A 17,978-nucleotide genomic window follows, 5' to 3' on the forward strand; every position below is an offset into this window, starting at 1 on the left:
CAGTCGGGACAGAATGAGAGATTGCAAGACAGCAGTTTGGCTGGAGAGGAAAGGGCGGATCTTGATGATGTTGTGGAGGTGAGACCGACAGGTTTTGGTGATGGATTGGATGTGTGGGGTGAACGAGAGAGCAGAGTCGAGGATGACACCAAGGCTGTGGACTTGTGAGATGGGAAGGACAGTAGTGCTGTCTATGGTGACAGGAAAGTCAGGGAGAGGACAGGGTTTGGGAGGGAAGATAAGGAGTTCAGTCTTGGGATATTGAGTTTTAGATGGCGGGCAGACATCCAGATGGAGATGTCCTGAAGGCAGCAGGAGATACGAGCCTGGAGGGAGGGAGAGAGAGCAGGGGCAGAGATGTAGATTTGGTTGTCATCAGTGTAGTGATGAAAGTTGAAGCCGTGGGAGCGAATGAGTTCACCAAGGGAATGAGTGTAGATAGAGAACAGAAGGGGACCAAGAAGTGACCTTTGAGGAACCCTTACAGTTAGAGGATGGGAGGGTGAGGAGGAGCCCACCAAGGAGACTGAGAATGAATGGCCAGAGAGATGAGGAGAACCAGGAGAGGACAGAGTCTGTGAAGCCAAGGTTGGATAGCCTGTTGAGGAGAAGGGAGTGATCCACAGTGTTGAAGGTAGCTGAGAGGTTGAGGAGGATGGATGCAATATCTCACTCTGGTGGGTATAGGAAGGACTGGAGGAAATCTGGCAAGCTACGGGAATTGTAAGCATCTCTGGTAGTAATTGAAACATCCAGACAAACACACATGAATTCAGAAATGTTGACCCCAAAGACAGGTGACCCTAGGGTGGTCACTAGCAGCACTTCTGAGTAATGGACACATCGTTGCCTACGCGGATGCAAAATACATATTCATTCAGTCATATTTATTGAGTGCTGTGTGCAGAGCTCTGTGCTTAGTGCTTGGAAAATACAATTCGGCAACAGATAGAGACAATCCCTACCCAACGGGCTCACGGTCTAGAAGGACGGGCTCACATATATGATATGACCTGAGTTACTCAGGTTAAATAACATGATGATGTCATTTGGAACCTTATCCAGAAATCCAAGGAACTAGCCTAATTATGGGTGTTTATGAAGTGTTTTTCCAGCCCCTCGCACTCTTTGAATGAGGTGTTGGGGAAAATGAATGAACTGTGATGAACTCTCCTGGACAGGAGGATTAGTAGAGCAATCTATTTGATGAGCAGCCATTTCTGGGCCCCACTTCCCATCTCCATCTCCACCACCACCACCAGCAGAAATGCCTCCGGGGTGGAGATCTAAGGGTATCTCCCTGCCTCTCTGTTGCCCCTCCCCTTCCCCTTAGCCTTTGTGCTCATCTGCCCCAGGTCAGCCTGCACTCCATGAGTGGGTGGGACTGTTGGGAGCAGATGTGATGGAAGGCTTAGGGGTATTTGGGCTGAGAGAATAAATTTGGGAGCAGTTGTCATACAAGGGTTAGGGTACACCAGGGGATGGGGCAATGCTTAGGATGAAATAATAGGTTATACAATCTCATCTCCTTTGGACAATGGGCAGATTGCAATCACTTATTGCCCACCTCTGGACAATGGAAGACATGGAAACATGCAGGCCAAAAGGAAGGACGAGAGGGAGGGAGGGAGGTGGATATGTGCCCCCTCACCTGGGACTCCAAGACAAACAGGGTCTCCAAACACAGAAGTCAAAAAAACTATGATAGAAGTGGGTGGGAAAAAGTGACATTTTCCCACTCCCTCTACATGCGACCCTTAGCCAAGGAACTCCCCCAAATAGTCAGCAACACCCAAAGAAATGCCAAACCACCCCAGACCATCCAAAAAGTGACATTAGAGTTGGGGAGATCTGGCTGTGGAACTGCAACTTCCACTTTATTGCAGGTGGAAAGAAGAAACTTTTCAAAGGATTAGTCGAAAGCACAGGCTTCCCAATAACTGCTAAAAGGGGCAGAAACAACCCATCATTCCTTGACCTGAGCATCAGATCCTCCACAGGTTGGGTCCGCTAATTTTTTCAGTCCAGTACTAATCATGGCAAACAATCAGGTGCTAAGTATGTTAAGTAGACAGGTGCTAATTATATCAATTAGAAGACGTTAATCATGTATCTTCATGGTTTTTCTTTTAATGATCCCAGTGCTTAATCCAGTGCCCGGCACATTGTAAGCATTTAATAGAGGTTGCTAATGATAATGATAACAATAACTGTATCAATAATATTAGTGCTATGTTAACTCCACAGCCCATTCCTCTCCAACCAAACTGCTACTATGCTGATACAAGCACATATCCTTGACTATGGCTTCAGCCTCCCTGCTGACCTCCCTGCCTCCTGTCTCTCCCCACTCCAGTTCATACTTCACTTTGTGGCCAGGATCATTTTTCTACCAAACTGTTCTGTCTGATTCCCCACTTCTCAAGAATCTCCATTGGTGGTTGCTCATCCGCCTTCGCATCGAACAAAAAGTCCTGGCCTTAAAGCACTCAATCACCTTAACCCCCTAGAGAAGCAGCGTGGCTCAGTGGAATGAGCACGGGCTTTGGAGTCCGAGGTCAGGGGTTCAAATCCCTGCTCTGCCAGTTGCCAGCTGTGTGACTTTGGGCAAGTCACTTCACTTCTCTGGGCCTCAGTTCCCTCATCTGTAAAATGGGGATGAGGACTGTGAGTCCCCTGTGGGACAACCTGATCACCTTGTAACCTCCCCAGCGCTTAGAATGGTGCTTTGCACACAGTAAGTGCTTAATAAATGCTATTATTATTATTATTATTACTACCTCACCTCATCAGTGGTATTTATTGAACATTTACTGTGTGCAGAGCACTCTACTAAGCACTTGGGAGAGTACTATACAAACAGATTTGGTAGACTTGTTTTCTGCTTACAGTGATCTCATCAATGGTGTTTATTGAGCACTTACTATGTGCAGAGCACTGTACTAAGCACTTGAAAGAGATACAGTACAACAGAGTTGATAAACATGTTCCCTGCCTACAACAATCTGTTACAGTAACCCTGACTACTCTCTTCACTTCACTAATGCCAACCTCTCACTGGGCATATTTGACGTAGGCATGTTTGAAGGCAGAGGGGAAGGAACCAGTGGAAGAGTGAGCGTTGAAGGTGGAAGTTAAGGAGGGGAGGAGGGAAGGGGTGAGAGATTTCATAAGATGAGAGGGAATGGGGTCAGAAGCACAGGTGGCTGGAGTAGCACTTGAGAGGAGGGATGAGATCTCATCTGAGGATACTGCTAGGAAGGATGGGAGAGTAGTGGAGAGGGTTGAGAGCAGGGGTCTTGGAGAAGAGGGAGGAGTGACTTTGGGGAGCTCAGACCTGATGGAGTTAATATTACTAATGAAGTAGAAGGCCAGATCGTTGGGGGTGAGGGATGGAGGAGGGGGAGGAACAGGGGTCCTGAGAAGGGAGTTAAGTGTATGGAAGAGCTGATGGGGATGATGGACATGGGTGTAAATAAGGGAGGAGAGATAGTTTTGTCTGGCAGAGGAGAGGGCAGAGTTAAGGCAGGAAAGGATAAACTTGAAGTGAACGAGGTTGGCTTGGTGTTTAGACTTTCGCCAACAGTATTCAGCAGCCCGAGCATAAGAGCGAAGGAGGTGGACAGTGGCAGTGATCCAGGGCTGTGGGTTAGTGATACGAGAGTGGCAAAGGGAAAGGGGAGTGAACTAGTTGAGCTGAGTAGAGAGGGTAGAGTTGAGAGCAGTAATCTGATCATCAAGATTGGGTAGAGAGGAAAGGGAAATGAGGTTGGGAGTGAGGCACTCAAAAAGATGGATGGGGTCGAGAGAGAGGAGGTCTCTGTGAGGTAGTAATATATATTTACAGGGGAGAGGAGTGTGAGTGAGGAGGCAGGTGAGAAGGTTATGATCAGAGAGAGGAATTTCAGAGTTGGTGAGGGTGGAGATAGTGCAGTGGTAGGAGATGATGAGGTCGAGGGTGTGACCAAGTTGGTGAGAGGGAGAGGTGGGGTGGAGCAGGAGGCTGGCAGCATCAAGGAGAGATAGAAGGCGGGTGGCAGAGGAGTCACCAGGAATATCCATGTGGATGTTGAAGTCTCCGAGGATCAGAGTGGGCATGCCTTTCCCAACTAAGCCCTTATTTTTCCTACTCTCTATACTTCTGCTTTGCCCTTGCACTTGGATTTGAGCCCTATAAGCACTTGATATTCACTCCACCCTCAGCCCTATAGCACTTAGGTACATATCCACAATTTCGGTCCTAATCTTCTCACGGTGCCTCATTCTTCCTTGTCCCACCTTCGACCCCAGGCCCACATCGTACCTCTGTCCTGGAATGCCCTCCCTCCTCAAATCTGCCAAACAATCACACTTCCCCCTTCAAAGTCCTACTGAAGGCTCACCTCCTCCAGGAGGCCTTCCCAGACTAAGCTCCCCTTTTCCTCTGCTCCCCCTCCCTTCCCCATTGCCCCAACTCGTTCCCCTTGCTCTACCCCCCTCCCCACCCCACAGCCCTTGTGTATATATGTATTTATAAATCTATTTATTTATATTAATTATGTGAATATATCTATAATTTTATTTATATTGATGATATTGATGCCTGTTTACTTGTTTTGATGCCTGTCGTCCCCCTTGTAGACTGTGAGCCCGTTGTGGGCAGGGATTGTCTCTGTTGCTGAACTGTACTTTCCAAGCACTTAGTACAGTGCTCTGCACACAGTAAACGCTCAATAAATATGATTGAATAAATGAATGAATGAATGAACCCATAATTCATTTTAACGCCTGTCATCTTTTCCAGACTATACATTCCTCTGGGGAGGGAACATGTCTATCATCTCTGTTGTATTGTACTCTCCCAAGTGCTTAGTACAATGTTCTGCATAAAGTAAGCTCTCAATAAATTCAATTGATTGATTGATTAAATGATTAATTAAACTACAGCAGGAAGGACTACGGGAAGATTCCCAAACAATCCAAGAGACTCCTGTGAAGTCTTCACCCCAGGTGAAGTGAATAGCTCAGTATGGCTCCAACCAGAGGAGACTTGCCCCAGGGGAATGAGTTTTTCTTGAAGAACCAACAAAGAGTTAAGCACAGCAGGTTTTAACCCGGAAATGGGAAACAGAAAGAACAAGTTTTCTCAATTTCATAACTAAGTTGCTTGAGCCAATTCAATTTCGCTTCTGTTGCTTCATCAACCAAGGTATTGGAAAGCCTCCGAAGTTTGAATGGTGCAAAGAAACCCACAGTAATATAAAATCAGTCCTGGGACCAGCCTCCTCTAGAATCTTGGGTGCCTGGTTGGCCATGGAGATGAGACTCCGTGTGATAGCATTCTCAGTTCTCTCCGTCTGCAGTTACTCGGACAAACAGAATTCCTTGCCTGACATAGATAATGAAGACTTTATCAAGGATTGTGTTCAAACTCATAACAAGCTGAGATCAGAGGTAAATCCACCAGCCAGCAACATGCTCTATATGGTAAGGGATACTCAATGGTTATTTATTTTTCTTACATCAAGCAAAAACTCAGTATTTACTGCTCTCCGTGAGCTCTCTCTCTCTTTATTTATCTTTCTGCACCTGCTTCTTCCCAGTCTGCTCTCCTCCCAAGCAAACCTTTGCTTCTCATTCTCACTCCCACCCCCGCCCACCGTCTCCCACCTTTTTCACTCTCTTTCCTCTGCCTGGAACTCCCTCCTCCTTTACACCTGCCAAACCACCTCTCTCCCCTTCTTCAAAGCCCTTCTGAAATCACTTTTTCTCCAGGAATTCTTCCCTGTCTGATTTCTCCTCTCCCCAACCTATTCCCCTCCACACCTGTGCCCCCCACCCAAATACCACTTAGACATTTCTGCATTACGTATGAACTTGAATCCTGCACTCACTGAGCACTTGAGGATTCATCCCCACCCCTCGTCTTCACAGCACTTGTAAGCATACCTTTAAACTCTGTTGCTTCTGCCTATCAGCGATTTATTTTAGTATCTGTCTCCCTCAGGAGATTGTAAACTCCTTGAAGGCTGGGATCATACCTGCTAGCTCTATTGTCCTGTCCCAAATGCATAGTACAATGCTCTGCACAGAGTAAGAGCTCAATAAATGCTATTAGTTGACTGATATGCCATCACCTCCACGAGGTACTGCCTTATTAATTTTCTTCTCCCCAGTTGTATTTTCCCAGTTACCATCTTAGCACTTTTGTACCCACAGGTGAGTACACTGTGACACTTTTGTACATATGGATCATGTACTTAACTAAGTATTTATTCATCTTAATCCATCTTCCATTTATCCATCTTCCATTCTCTTTTTCCTCCAAACAAAATCATTTTGTATCTGTCTCCTCTATTAGTTGGGAAGTTAATTGAGGAAGAGATAATGTTTTTTACCTTTTAGAGAAGCAGCATGGCTCAGTGGAAAGAGCCCAGGTTTTGGAGTCAGAGGTTGTGGGTTCAAATCCCAGCTCTGTCAATTGTCAGCTGTGTGACTTTGGGCAAGTCACTTAACTTCTCTGGGCCTCAGTTTCCTCATCTGTAAAATGGGGATTAAGACTGTGAGCCCCCGTGGGACAACTTTATCACCTTGTAACCTCCCCAGCACTTAGAACAGTGCTTTGTGCATAGTAAGCACTTAATAAATGCTATTATTATTATTATTATTATTTACCTCTATTATTCTCTCCCAAGTGCCTTACACAGTGATCTAGGAACAGCAGGCACTCTTTAAATCCTATTTATTGAAAGGAAACGTCACATCAGAAAGTAATTCCAAATGCGAATTGATACAGGTAAATTATTAATGAGAACATGTCTCACTGCCCATCCAGCAGCCTGTGCATCTTTAAAGGAGAGGAAGTTTTCAATCAATCACTTAGTAGCATTTATTGAACTCTTTCTGTGGGCAGAACACAGTACTAAGCACTTGGGAGAGCACATGATAAAGTCAGTAGACATGATCTCTGCATACAATAATAATAATAATGGTATTTGTTAAGCGCTTACTATGTGCCAAACATTGTTCTAAGCACTGGGGAGGTTACAAGGTGATCAGGTTGTCCCATAGGGGGCTCACAGTCTTCATCCCCATTTTGCAGATGAGGTAACTGAGGCACAGAGAAGTTAAGTGACTACAAGAGCTGTGCAGTCTAATAGAGGAGACAGACATTAAAATACATTACAGGTATGAGGAATGGCAGAGTATACATGCACAGGTGATGCAGAAGAGAGGGAGAATAGGGTGGAGAAATAAGCCCCTCTTTCCTCTTCTCCCACTCTCTTCTGTGTGGACATGACCTGTTCCCTTTATGCATCCCCCCTCCCAGCACTTATGTACAAATCTTTAATTTATTTATTTATATTAATGTCTGTCTCCCTTCCCTCTAGACTGTAAGCTTATTGTGGGCAGGGAATGTGTCTGTTTATTGTTGTATTGTACTCTCCCAAGTGCTTAGTACTTTGCTCTGCACACAGTAAGCACTCAATAAATATGACTGATTGAATGAATGAATGTGCCCACACATTCCCCAGTTCCTCAGAGAAACTGGCGTTCCTGTGATACACTGTTGTGGGCAGAGAATGTGTCTACTTACTGTCATATTGTCCTCTCCCAAGTGCTTAGAATAGTGCTCTGCACACAATAAGTGCTTAATAAATACGAATTAATGAAGGAATGAATTAATACTCATTTATAATTCACGAAACAGAAAGGGGAAACATCAAGGAGAAGATTGGCAGGAAATCCCGAATCACATAGATATTCATATCACCATCACTTTAGATAAAACTCTAGTAGGGAAACCAGCAACAGTTTATCAGTCTAACAGGACCGAAACATGGATTATTCAAAGCTTGTGTGCATTTCCCAGGAGTCAGGCAATATCAGCACAGGCTATTCCAACTTGGTTAGCCCACCACTTGTCCTGTTTGCTTCCTTGTATTTTTGTAGCCCGTGACATACGCACCCCTTTGGCCAGGGTTTGGAAGCTCCAAAAGTTGTCCTCGATAGATTGATAAATTTGCAGCTAGTAGCTCTTTCTTTGTGATATTTGTTAAGCGCTTACTATTTGTCAAGCACTGGAGTAGATACAAGTTAATCAGGCCAGTTACAGTGCCTGTTTCACCTGGGGCTCACAGTCTAAGTATATGTGAGTTGAGTTTCCTCAACTCATTTTGCAGTTGAGGAAACTGAGGCACAGAGAAGTTAAGTAACTTGCCAAGATCACTCAGCAGGCAAGTATCAGACCTGGGATTAGAGCCACAGGCCACACTCCCACGCCACACTTTTACATTAGAGTCATTCTCCTCAAACCAGGCCCAGTATTTTTTTTCAGAATCACTCTCAGTCTTAAAGGCTTCCTGGTAGGGAGTGTCCTGTAGAGACATTCAATCGCTTGTCTGGTAGGCAGAAGCAACTAGAGACTTTTGTTTGTTTTGAGGGTTTATTTGGTCCAATTGGACTGCCTTAATGGTTTGCACACATTTTTTCCAACTTACTTCATGCTTCAGGGGTTTGAGTGGTCTGAGCGCCATATTTGGGTGTCATTTTCAAGGATACATTAGATTTATTGTTAAAGTTTGGAATATATCAGGCAATAGCCAGTCTAGCATTTGTCACCATAACAAAAGAAAAGTGATGTAAAACATCCTTTAGATTGAAGTCCCAGATGATATGTTTTTTGAGGTATTTGTTAATAATAATGGTGGTATTTGTTAAGCGCTTACTATGCGCAAAGCACTGTTAATAATACTAATGATGGTATTTGTTAAGCGCTTACTTTGTGCCAAGCACTGTTCTAGGCTTTGAGGGGGATATGAGGTAATCAGGTTGTCCCACCTGGGGCTCACAGTCTTAATCCCCATTTTACAGATGAAGTAACTGAGGCACAGAGAAGTTAAGTGACTTGCCCAAAGTCACACAGCTGACAAGTGACAGAGCAAGATTAGAACCCATGACTTCTGACTCCCAAGCCTAGGTTCTTTCCACTGAGCCACACTGCTTCTATAAAGCAATTGCTATGTGCCAAGCACTGTACTGAGCACTGGGGTCAGTACAGATTTGTAATGTTTTGTTTTGTTGTCTGTCTCCCCCTTCTAGACTGTGAGCCTGTTGTTGGGTAGGGACTGTCTCTATTGCCGACTTGTACTTCCCAAGCACTTTGTACAGTGCTCTGCACACAGTAAGCGCTCAATAAATACAATTGAATGAATGAATGGGGTCGATATAAGATTATCAGGTTGGATCCAGTTCTTGTCCCATTTTACAGATGAGGTAGCTGAGGCACGGAGAAGTTAAGTGACTTGCCCACGGTTACACAGCAGACAAGTGGCGAAGCGGAATTAGAACCCATGTCCTCTGGCTCCCAGGCTGGTGCTCGTGTCACTAGGCCATGCTGCTTCTCTAAATTACTGAGTGCTTACTGTGTGCAGAGCACCGTATTAAGTGCTTGGGAGAGTACAATTCATCTATATCCTGATCAAATCTTCCTTGCTTCCCATTTATGTAAGTTATTGGAGCATAGCACTTCTGTTTAGAATCAATCAATCAATCAATCGTATTTATTGAGCACTTACTGTGTGCAGAGCACTGTACTAAGCGTTTGGGAAGTACAAGTTGGCAACATATAGAGACAGTCCCTACAGTCTAAAAGGGGGAGACGGAGAACAAAACCAAGCATACTAACAAAATAAAATAAATAGAATAGATATGTACAAGTAAAATAAAGAAATAAATAAATAGAGTAATAAATATGTACAAACATATATACATATATACAGGTGCTGTGGGGAAGGGAAGGAGGTAAGACGGGGGATCGAGAGGGGGGCGAGGGGGAGAGGAAGGAGGGGGCTCAGTCTGGGAAGGCCTCCTGGAGGAGGTGAGCTCTCAGTAGGGCCTTGAAGGGAGGAAGAGAGCTAGCTTGGCAGATGGGCAGAGGGAGGGCATTCCAGGCCCAGGGGATGACGTGGGCCGGGGATCGACGGCGGGACAGGAGAGAACGAGGCACGGTGAGGAGATTAGCGGCAGAGGAGCGGAGGGTGCGGGCTGGGCTGTAGAAGGAGAGAAGGGAGGTGAGGTAGGAGGGGGCGAAGTGATGGAGAACCTTGAAGCCGAGGGTGAGGAGTTTCTGCCTGATGCGAGATTGATTGGTAGCCACTGGAGATTTTTGAGGAGGGGAGTAACATGCCCAGAGCATTTCTGGACAAAGACAATCCGGGCAGCAGCATGAAGTATGGATTGAAGTGGGGAGAGACATGAGGATGGGAGATCACAGAGAAGGCTGATGCAGTAGTCCAGAGTGGATAGGATGAGAGCTTGAATGAGTAGGGTAGAGGTTTGGATGGAGAGGAAAGGGCGGATCTTGGCAATGTTGCGGAGCTGAGACCGGCAGGTTTTGGTGACGGCTTGGATGTGAGGGGTGAATGAGAGAGCGGAGTCAAGGATGACACCAAGGTTGCGGGCTTGTGAGACAGGAAGGATGGTAGTGCCGTCAACAGAGATGGGAAATTCAGGGAGAGGGCAGGGTTTGGGAGGGAAGACAAGGAGTTCAGTCTTGGCCATGTTGAGTTTTAGGTAGCAGGCAGACATCCAGATGGAGATGTCCTGAAGGCAGGAGGAAATGCGAGCCTGGAGTGAGGGGGAGAGAGCAGGGGCAGAGATGTAGATCTGCGGTAATGCCTCTGGGCAGATGTGGAAGCTTTGAGTCTGGAAGCAACAACCTACCTCATGAGCTTAGATTCAGAAGATGTGAAAGACTGTGAGGCCCATGTGGGACAGGGATGGTGTCCAATCTGATTACCCTGTACCTGTCTCAGTACTTAGTGCAGTGTTTAAGTGCTTGACTAATACAATTTAACATCATTATTCTTCTTAATAATAATAATGGTAATAATAATCATCTCAATAATAATATAATAATGAAGATTTACAGAAGAAGAATTTAGCACATATTACTGTAAACTCTCCTTTCCTTGTTTTACTTAATTCTGGGGTATCAACTCCATATCTGATTACTTTGTAACAAGTGCCAAAGGATGATTGCTGTACTTCCATGACTCAAATCTATTTTTGTCCTCGCCTTTTATGTTATTTTTGTATGTCTTATCATTCATCTTCCTCTACATGTCTGTAACCAATCCCTTCTCCCCCTTTTACTCTTACTTGAGGGCCAGGAACCATAGCTAATCCTCACACTTATATTACTTCCAAACAATTAGTACTGTTCTCCTTTACATACAGTAGACTTAATAAATATGATTCTTCCTTTTCCTCCCTCTCCTCCTCCTTCCCCTCTCCCCCCACTCCTCCTTCTCCTTTCTCCCTTCCTCTCCCTCTCCTCCCCCTCCTGCTCCTCCTTCTCCTCCTCCTCCTTCTCTCCCTCTCCCCCTTCCACCCCTCCTCCCCCCTCTTCTTTCTCCCTACTTCCTTATCAACTTTGGCAAACACTTTTGGGTGGTGGCTGCTTGAGATTAAAGATGAAATCTGTGGTGATAGAATGGAATCTCTCTGCAGGCTCTACTCAGCAGTGAGGATGGGCCCTTGTCAGGTTTTTATGCCATTTTTGAGAGTAGTACTCACTTCCATCATATACATTTAGATAGGCAGTTTCCATCACAGGGAGGCACTTTTTTTCACTGTGACACATAATTCAGGTGAAATCCTCCAAGATGACCTATGAGGTTGTGTTTTTGAATGTCTTTGGGGCAATCTGTCTCAATTTGAATTATTGGGTCACTGGATCCGGTAATCAGGAGGAGGAGCCAGGGAAGAGAGTGAGATGGGGAAGGAGTGGGGAACTTCCATTAAGTAGGAACCCAGGAGGATGGCAGAATTCTCTCTGAAATTGAAGTGTGTGTGGGTGAACCTGGAGCTGATCCCCATGGCTTGGAGCCGGGGCCCCCTGGTCTGTCGGGGGCAGGGCAGCAGTGGTCATTCTTTTTATTTTAAAATGAATAAAAAATAAATCCTCTGGCACTAGTGAGCCTGGCTTCTGCCCCTTCTGGCCCTCCCACTCTGCTTCCTCTGGGTCCCCCTCCATGGCTCTGCACTGCAAGGGGCCAGAGTGGCTGTGGGCAGTCTCAGCTCTGGTGGCACTTTTGGTGAGACTGTGGTTTACCCCTTTTGGCACACCCCACACCCCACACCCCCTCCAGCTTCTTCTCTGTCCCTTCTGTGATTCTTTGCCCCCAGGAGCCGGGATAGCTGTGGGAACAGAGAAGCAGCAGCCTTGGCTTCAACCGTCTTCTCTCCATCCCCTCTTCTCTCCCCTTAGCAGTCCCATGGGCTTGGGGATGGGAAAGGATAAGGAATTTGATTTTTCAGACACTTTCTCTCCTCTCCATCTCTAATAAAGTTTTAATAAGGATTCAGATCCTTCTATCAGGAAGATCCAGGCTCCAAACTCCTCCCTCTGCAAGGATAATAGAGCTGGGATGGGGAGCAATAAAAAATTGTAGCTCATAACTGTGCTGTAAATTAATCCCTTCAGCTGAGTGAAGGATGACCATATCATCATCATCATCATCAATCGTATTTATTGAGCGCTTACTATGTGCAGAGCACTGTACTAAGCGCTTGGGAAGTACAAATTGGCAACATATAGAGACAGTCCTTATGTACAAACATATATACAGGTGCTATGGGGAGGGGAAGGAGGTAAGGCGGGGGGATGGGGAAGGGGAGGAGGAGGAGAGGAAGGAAGGGGCTTGATCTGATCCTGGGAGTCAGAGGATGTGGATTCTAATTCCTGCTCCATCACTCATCTGCTGGGTGATCTTGGACAAATCACTTAACTTTTCTATGTTTCAGTTACACATACGTAATATGGGGATGGGACATGGACTGTGTCAATCAAACCAATCAATCAGTGACACTTATTGAGCTACTTACTATGTGCAAAACACTGTACTAAGCACTTGGGAGAATATGATACAACAGAATTAGCAGGCACATTCCATAATAATAATAATAATAATAATAATAATAATAATAATAATAATAATAATGGTATTTGTTAAGCACTTACTATGTGCAAAGCACTGTTCTAAGCGCTGGGTTCCGTACCCACGGTCCCGTACCCACAGAGAGCCGACAGTTTAGAGGGGGAGACAGACATTACTAATATAGTCTGCTTGGGCAAGTCACTTAAGTTCTCTGAGCCTCAGTCACCTCATCTGTAAAATGGGGATTAAGACTATAAGCCCCTTGTAGGCCAGGAACTGTATCCAACCTGATTAGCGTATATCTACCCCAGCGCTTAGTACAGTACCTGAAACAATTTAAGTACTTAAATAATACCATTAAAAAAATGAGGGGTACCTTGAATGGCCGAATTCCAATCAGACATAGTTTAGGCATTCCCCACTCCTGCTGTGTATCTGACAAGGACATGGAGCAGCATGGCCTAGTGGATAGAACACGGGACTGGGAGTCAGAAGGTCATGGGTTCTAATCCTGACTTCATCACATGTCTACTGTGTGACCTTGGGCAAGTCACTTCACTTCTCTGGGCCTCAGTTCCATCATCTGTAAAATGGAGATTGGGACTGTGAGCCCCACATGGGACAGGGACTGTGTCCAACCCAATTTGATTGTATACACAACATTGCTTAGAACAGTGCCTGTCACATAGTAAGCACTTGGCAAATGCCATTATTACTCTTATGATGATGATGATGATGATGTGCACCTTTTGGAGTAAGTGGAGGCGAAGTTAAGTGGAGGTGAAGTCTGAAGATCAGAGGTCTTAGTAGTAGTAATAGTATAGTATTTAAGTGCATAATATGTGCAGAGCACTATACTAATTGGGAGCGAATACACAGGTGTAAATTAGACATGGTGCCTGTCACTCTGGGACCTCAATGCAGGGAGAGAACAGTTTTGTGGGATGGGCAGTGTGAGAGGGAAGACAGGTGGTCAGAAAGTGGGATTTCAGAGTTTGGGAGGGTGGAAACAGTACAGTGACTAGTGAGGATGAGATCAATCAGTCAATCAATTAATCACATTTATTGAGTGCTTACTGTGTTCAGAGTGCTGTACTAAGTGCTTGAGGGAGTACAATAGAACAGGGTTGGTAGACACGTTCCCCCAACAAGTTTACAGTTAAGAGGGGGAGACATTATTGTAAATAAATTACTGATCTGTACTCAAGTGCTGTGGGGCTGAGGGGTGAATAAAGGGTACATATCCAAGTGCAATGGTAACACAGAAGGGAGTGGGAGAAGAGGAAATGAGGGCTTAGGCAGGGAAGGCCTCTTGGAGAACATGTGCTTTTAATAAGGCTTTGAAGGTGGGGAGTGATCGTTTATTGGATATGAAGAGGGAAGGAGTTCCAGGCCAGTTGCAGCACGTGGGTGAGGGGTCAGTCGCAAGATGGATGAGATCGAGGTACAGTGAGTAGTTTAACATCAGAGGAGAAAATTGTCCAGGCTAGGTGGTCATAGGAAATCAGAGAGGTAAGGTAGGAGTGGACAAAGTGATTGAGTGCTTTAAAGCCCAAAATAAGGAGTTTCAGTTTAATTTGGAGGTTAGGATTAGGAGTAGATTAGATGTGGAGGTGGGTGGGCAACCCCTGGAGGTTCTTGAGGAGTTGGGAAACGTGGACTAAATGGTTTTGTAGAAAAAGAATCTGGGCCTCAGAGTGAAGTGCAGCTGAAGTGGAGAGAGACAGAAGGAGGGGAGATCAGCAAGGAGGATGATGCAGTAATCAAAGTGGGATAGGATAAGTGGATTAACATAGTAGAAGTTTGGAAGGAGAGGAAAAGGCAGATTTTAGAGATGTTGTGAAGGTTGGGCCAAGAGGATATGGTTTCTGATTAGATCCACAGCTTAGAACAGTGCCCAGTGCTTAGAATAGTGCTTGGCACATAGTAAGTGCTTAACAAATACCATCATTATAATTATTATTATCATTATTATTATATGTGGGTTGAATGAAAGAGATGAGTCAAGGATAGCAGGGAGGATGGCAGTACTGTCTACAGTGATGGGAAAGTCATGGGGAGGACAGGGTTTGGGTGGGAAAATAAGGAGTACTGTTTTGCACATGGTAAATTTGAGATGTCAATGGACCAAACTGGTGATTGACGAGGTGGAGTGGAGCAGGAGATCTGAGGAATTGAGTAAAGGAAGCATATGCCTGAGAATATTGAAGAATCAATGTAGGGGAGGAAGTAAATGAGCCAAGGAAAGTGAGACAGGTGGCAAAGGAAGCAGTGTGGCTCAGTGGAAAGAGCCTGGGCTGAGGTCATGGGTTCAAATTCTGGCTCCACCAACTGTCAGCTGTGTGACTTTGGGCAAGTCACTTAACTTCTCGGTGCCTCAGTTCCCTCATCTGTAAAATGGGGATTAAAACTGTGAGCCCCACGTGGGACAACCTGATCACCTTGTAACCTCCCCAGCACTTAGAATAGTGCTTTGCACATAGTAAGCGCTTAACAAATACCATTATTATTATTATTATTATTATTATCATTATTATTATTATTATTATAAAGGCCTTGAGAAAATTTGAGAGAAAATTACTACAGTTACTGTAGTAATTCTACTGCGTGGTAGAATGGTGGCATTAAAAGGAGAATGAGGGAAGAGGGTAGGAGGATGTGTTGAAGTGGCTTTGGAGGTGTGGAGCAGCTTGTGAGTCAGGGGGAAGGGAGATGAGGTCCCCAACTCCACCCTTTCTGGCCAACTCAACCCCTTATGACCCCTGTTTCTAAGTCTTGCACCACCAGCCCCAGCCCTGGATCAGCTCCACAGTGCCCTTCCTCCCCTCTTGTGCTTGTGCCACAAAACACCTTTGGGGGAAATCCAGGCACCAGAACAACTTCAGCCCTTTACAGTCTTACTTACCTAGCATAATTCTGACCTTGGTTCATTCATTCATTCATTCATTCATTCAATCGTATTTATTGAGCACTTACTATGTGCAGAGCACTGTACTAAGCACTTGGGAAGGACAAGTCGGCAACATATAGAGACGGTCCCTACCCAGCAACGGGCTCACAGTCTAGAAGGGGGAGACAGACAACAAAACAAAACTCAGCAACATTACTTCTCCTCTTTCCTCATTACTTTCCAGTCCCATTGCCCCATCAACTATCCAGACCAATTTTCTCCTTAAACTCCCACTTTTTCCCCTCCAGCCCTCTTGTTCCTAATGATCTTGCCAACTACTTTTTTGCAAAATCAAAACCATCAAGCAGTAGCTCCCCCCAATTTTCCCTTTGCTTCCCATTTCTTTCCCACTCCCACATCTACTCCCTCACCTTTTTCTGCCAACTCTCAAGTTGAGATTTTCCATCAGCTTTCAAAATTGACCCACACTTACTTTTTCCTCTGATCCCATCACTTCTCATCTTCTAAAGCACTTACACCACCACCACCCCCAAGTCCCTGACTGCCATCTTTAACCACTTACTGCCTGATGGTTTCTTCCCTGTTACCTTTAAGCATGTCCACGTTTCCCATATTGTAAAAAACAAACTTTTCTGGATCCGACTGCACCATCCAGCTATTGCCCAACCTCCCTCCTCCCATTTCTATGCCAACTCCTCAAATGAGCTGAATGTTCCTTAGAGGCAGCAGAGCTTAGTGGAAATACCATGGACCTGGGAGTCACAGGACCTGGGTTCTAATGCCAGGTCTGCCACTTGCCGGCTGTGAGACCTTGAGAAAGTCATTTAACTTCTCTGCACCTCAGTTTCCTCATCTGTAAAATGGGGATTCAATGCAGCCTTCCTCCTCCTTAGACTGCAAGGGATAAACGCTGTGTTGTGTGATTAACTTGTATCTTCCAGTGCGAGGAACAGTGCTTGAGACATAGAACACACTTCACAAATACCATTATCATATATCTACTAGCTCCCCATCCTCTCCTACTTCTTGACCTTCTACAATCTGGTTTCTGCTTCCTTCACTCCACTAAGAACACTCTTTCCAAGCTCTCTAATGACCTCCTTTTGGCAAACCTAACAGACCCTACTTCACCACAATCCTGCTTGTCCTCTTGGCTACCTTCAGTGCTAAAGACCACTCTATTTTCCAGGAAACACTAAGATTTTCTGACCCAGTTCTCTCTGGCTGATCCTTCTCAGAAGCTTTCACTAGCTCTTCACCTACCTTCCTCTCTCTTACCTGACCCCCAAGATTCTATTCTTGATTACCTTCTCACCTCAATTTATACTCATTTCCTTGGGGAGCTCTTGAACTTCAGTGGCTTCAACTACTAATTCAGTGTGGTTGACTTCCAAACCTGCCTTGCTAATAATAATAATAATAGTAATTGTGGTATGTACCAAGTTCTGTACTTGGTACATGGGGCAAGATACAAGATAATCAGGTCAGACATGGTCCTTGTCCTCCCATAGGAGGGAAAACATATATTTAATCCCCATTATACAGACAAAGAAACTAAGATACAGAGAAATTAAGTGATTTGCCCAAAGTCATTCAGTGGGCAAGTAATAGAGCCAGGATTACTATTATCACTGCCACAAATAATAATAATGATAATAATATATGATATTTCTTAAGCACTTACTATATGCCAGGTACTGTTCTAAGCACTGAGGTAAATACCAGGTAATCTGGTTGGACATATTTAAAGATGAGGGAACTGAGGCCCAGAGAAGTTAAGTGACTTGCCCAAAGTCACACAGCTGACAATTGGTGGAGCTGGGATTTGAACCCATGACCACTGACTCCAAAGCCCGTGCTCTTTCCACTGAGCCGTGCTGCTTCTCATGCTCCCTCCCAGAAGGCAGGGTGGTCAGTAAGAAGGCTGATGCAGTAATCCAAGTAATCCAAATACTTGGATTAATGCGGTAGCAACATGGATGGAGGGGAAAGGGAGGATTTTAGAGATATTGTGAAGTTTGAATGGACAGGATTTGGTGACACACTGAAAATGTGGGTTAAATGAGAGGGACGGGTTGAGGATAGCACCAAGGATATTAGCTGTTGAGAGAGGGAGGGTGGTGGTACTGTCTACAGTGACCTCA

General features: G+C 45.1%; 1 protein-coding gene across 1 annotated transcript in view; it reads left to right on the forward strand.

The window, feature by feature from the left end:
• Nucleotides 1-5,170: 5,170 nt before the first annotated feature.
• The window catches only part of LOC119936694 (glioma pathogenesis-related protein 1-like), a 35,288-nt gene continuing 22,480 nt past the window's right edge, over nt 5,171-17,978 (forward strand). The window contains exon 1 of the mRNA XM_038756136.1: nt 5,171-5,466. Coding sequence (XP_038612064.1) covers nt 5,293-5,466 — 174 coding nt within the window. The 5' untranslated portion in view covers nt 5,171-5,292. The remainder of the gene's footprint in view (nt 5,467-17,978) is intronic.

Source organism: Tachyglossus aculeatus, chromosome 14 (assembly GCF_015852505.1).
Source record: "Tachyglossus aculeatus isolate mTacAcu1 chromosome 14, mTacAcu1.pri, whole genome shotgun sequence".
NCBI lineage: Eukaryota > Metazoa > Chordata > Mammalia > Monotremata > Tachyglossidae > Tachyglossus > Tachyglossus aculeatus.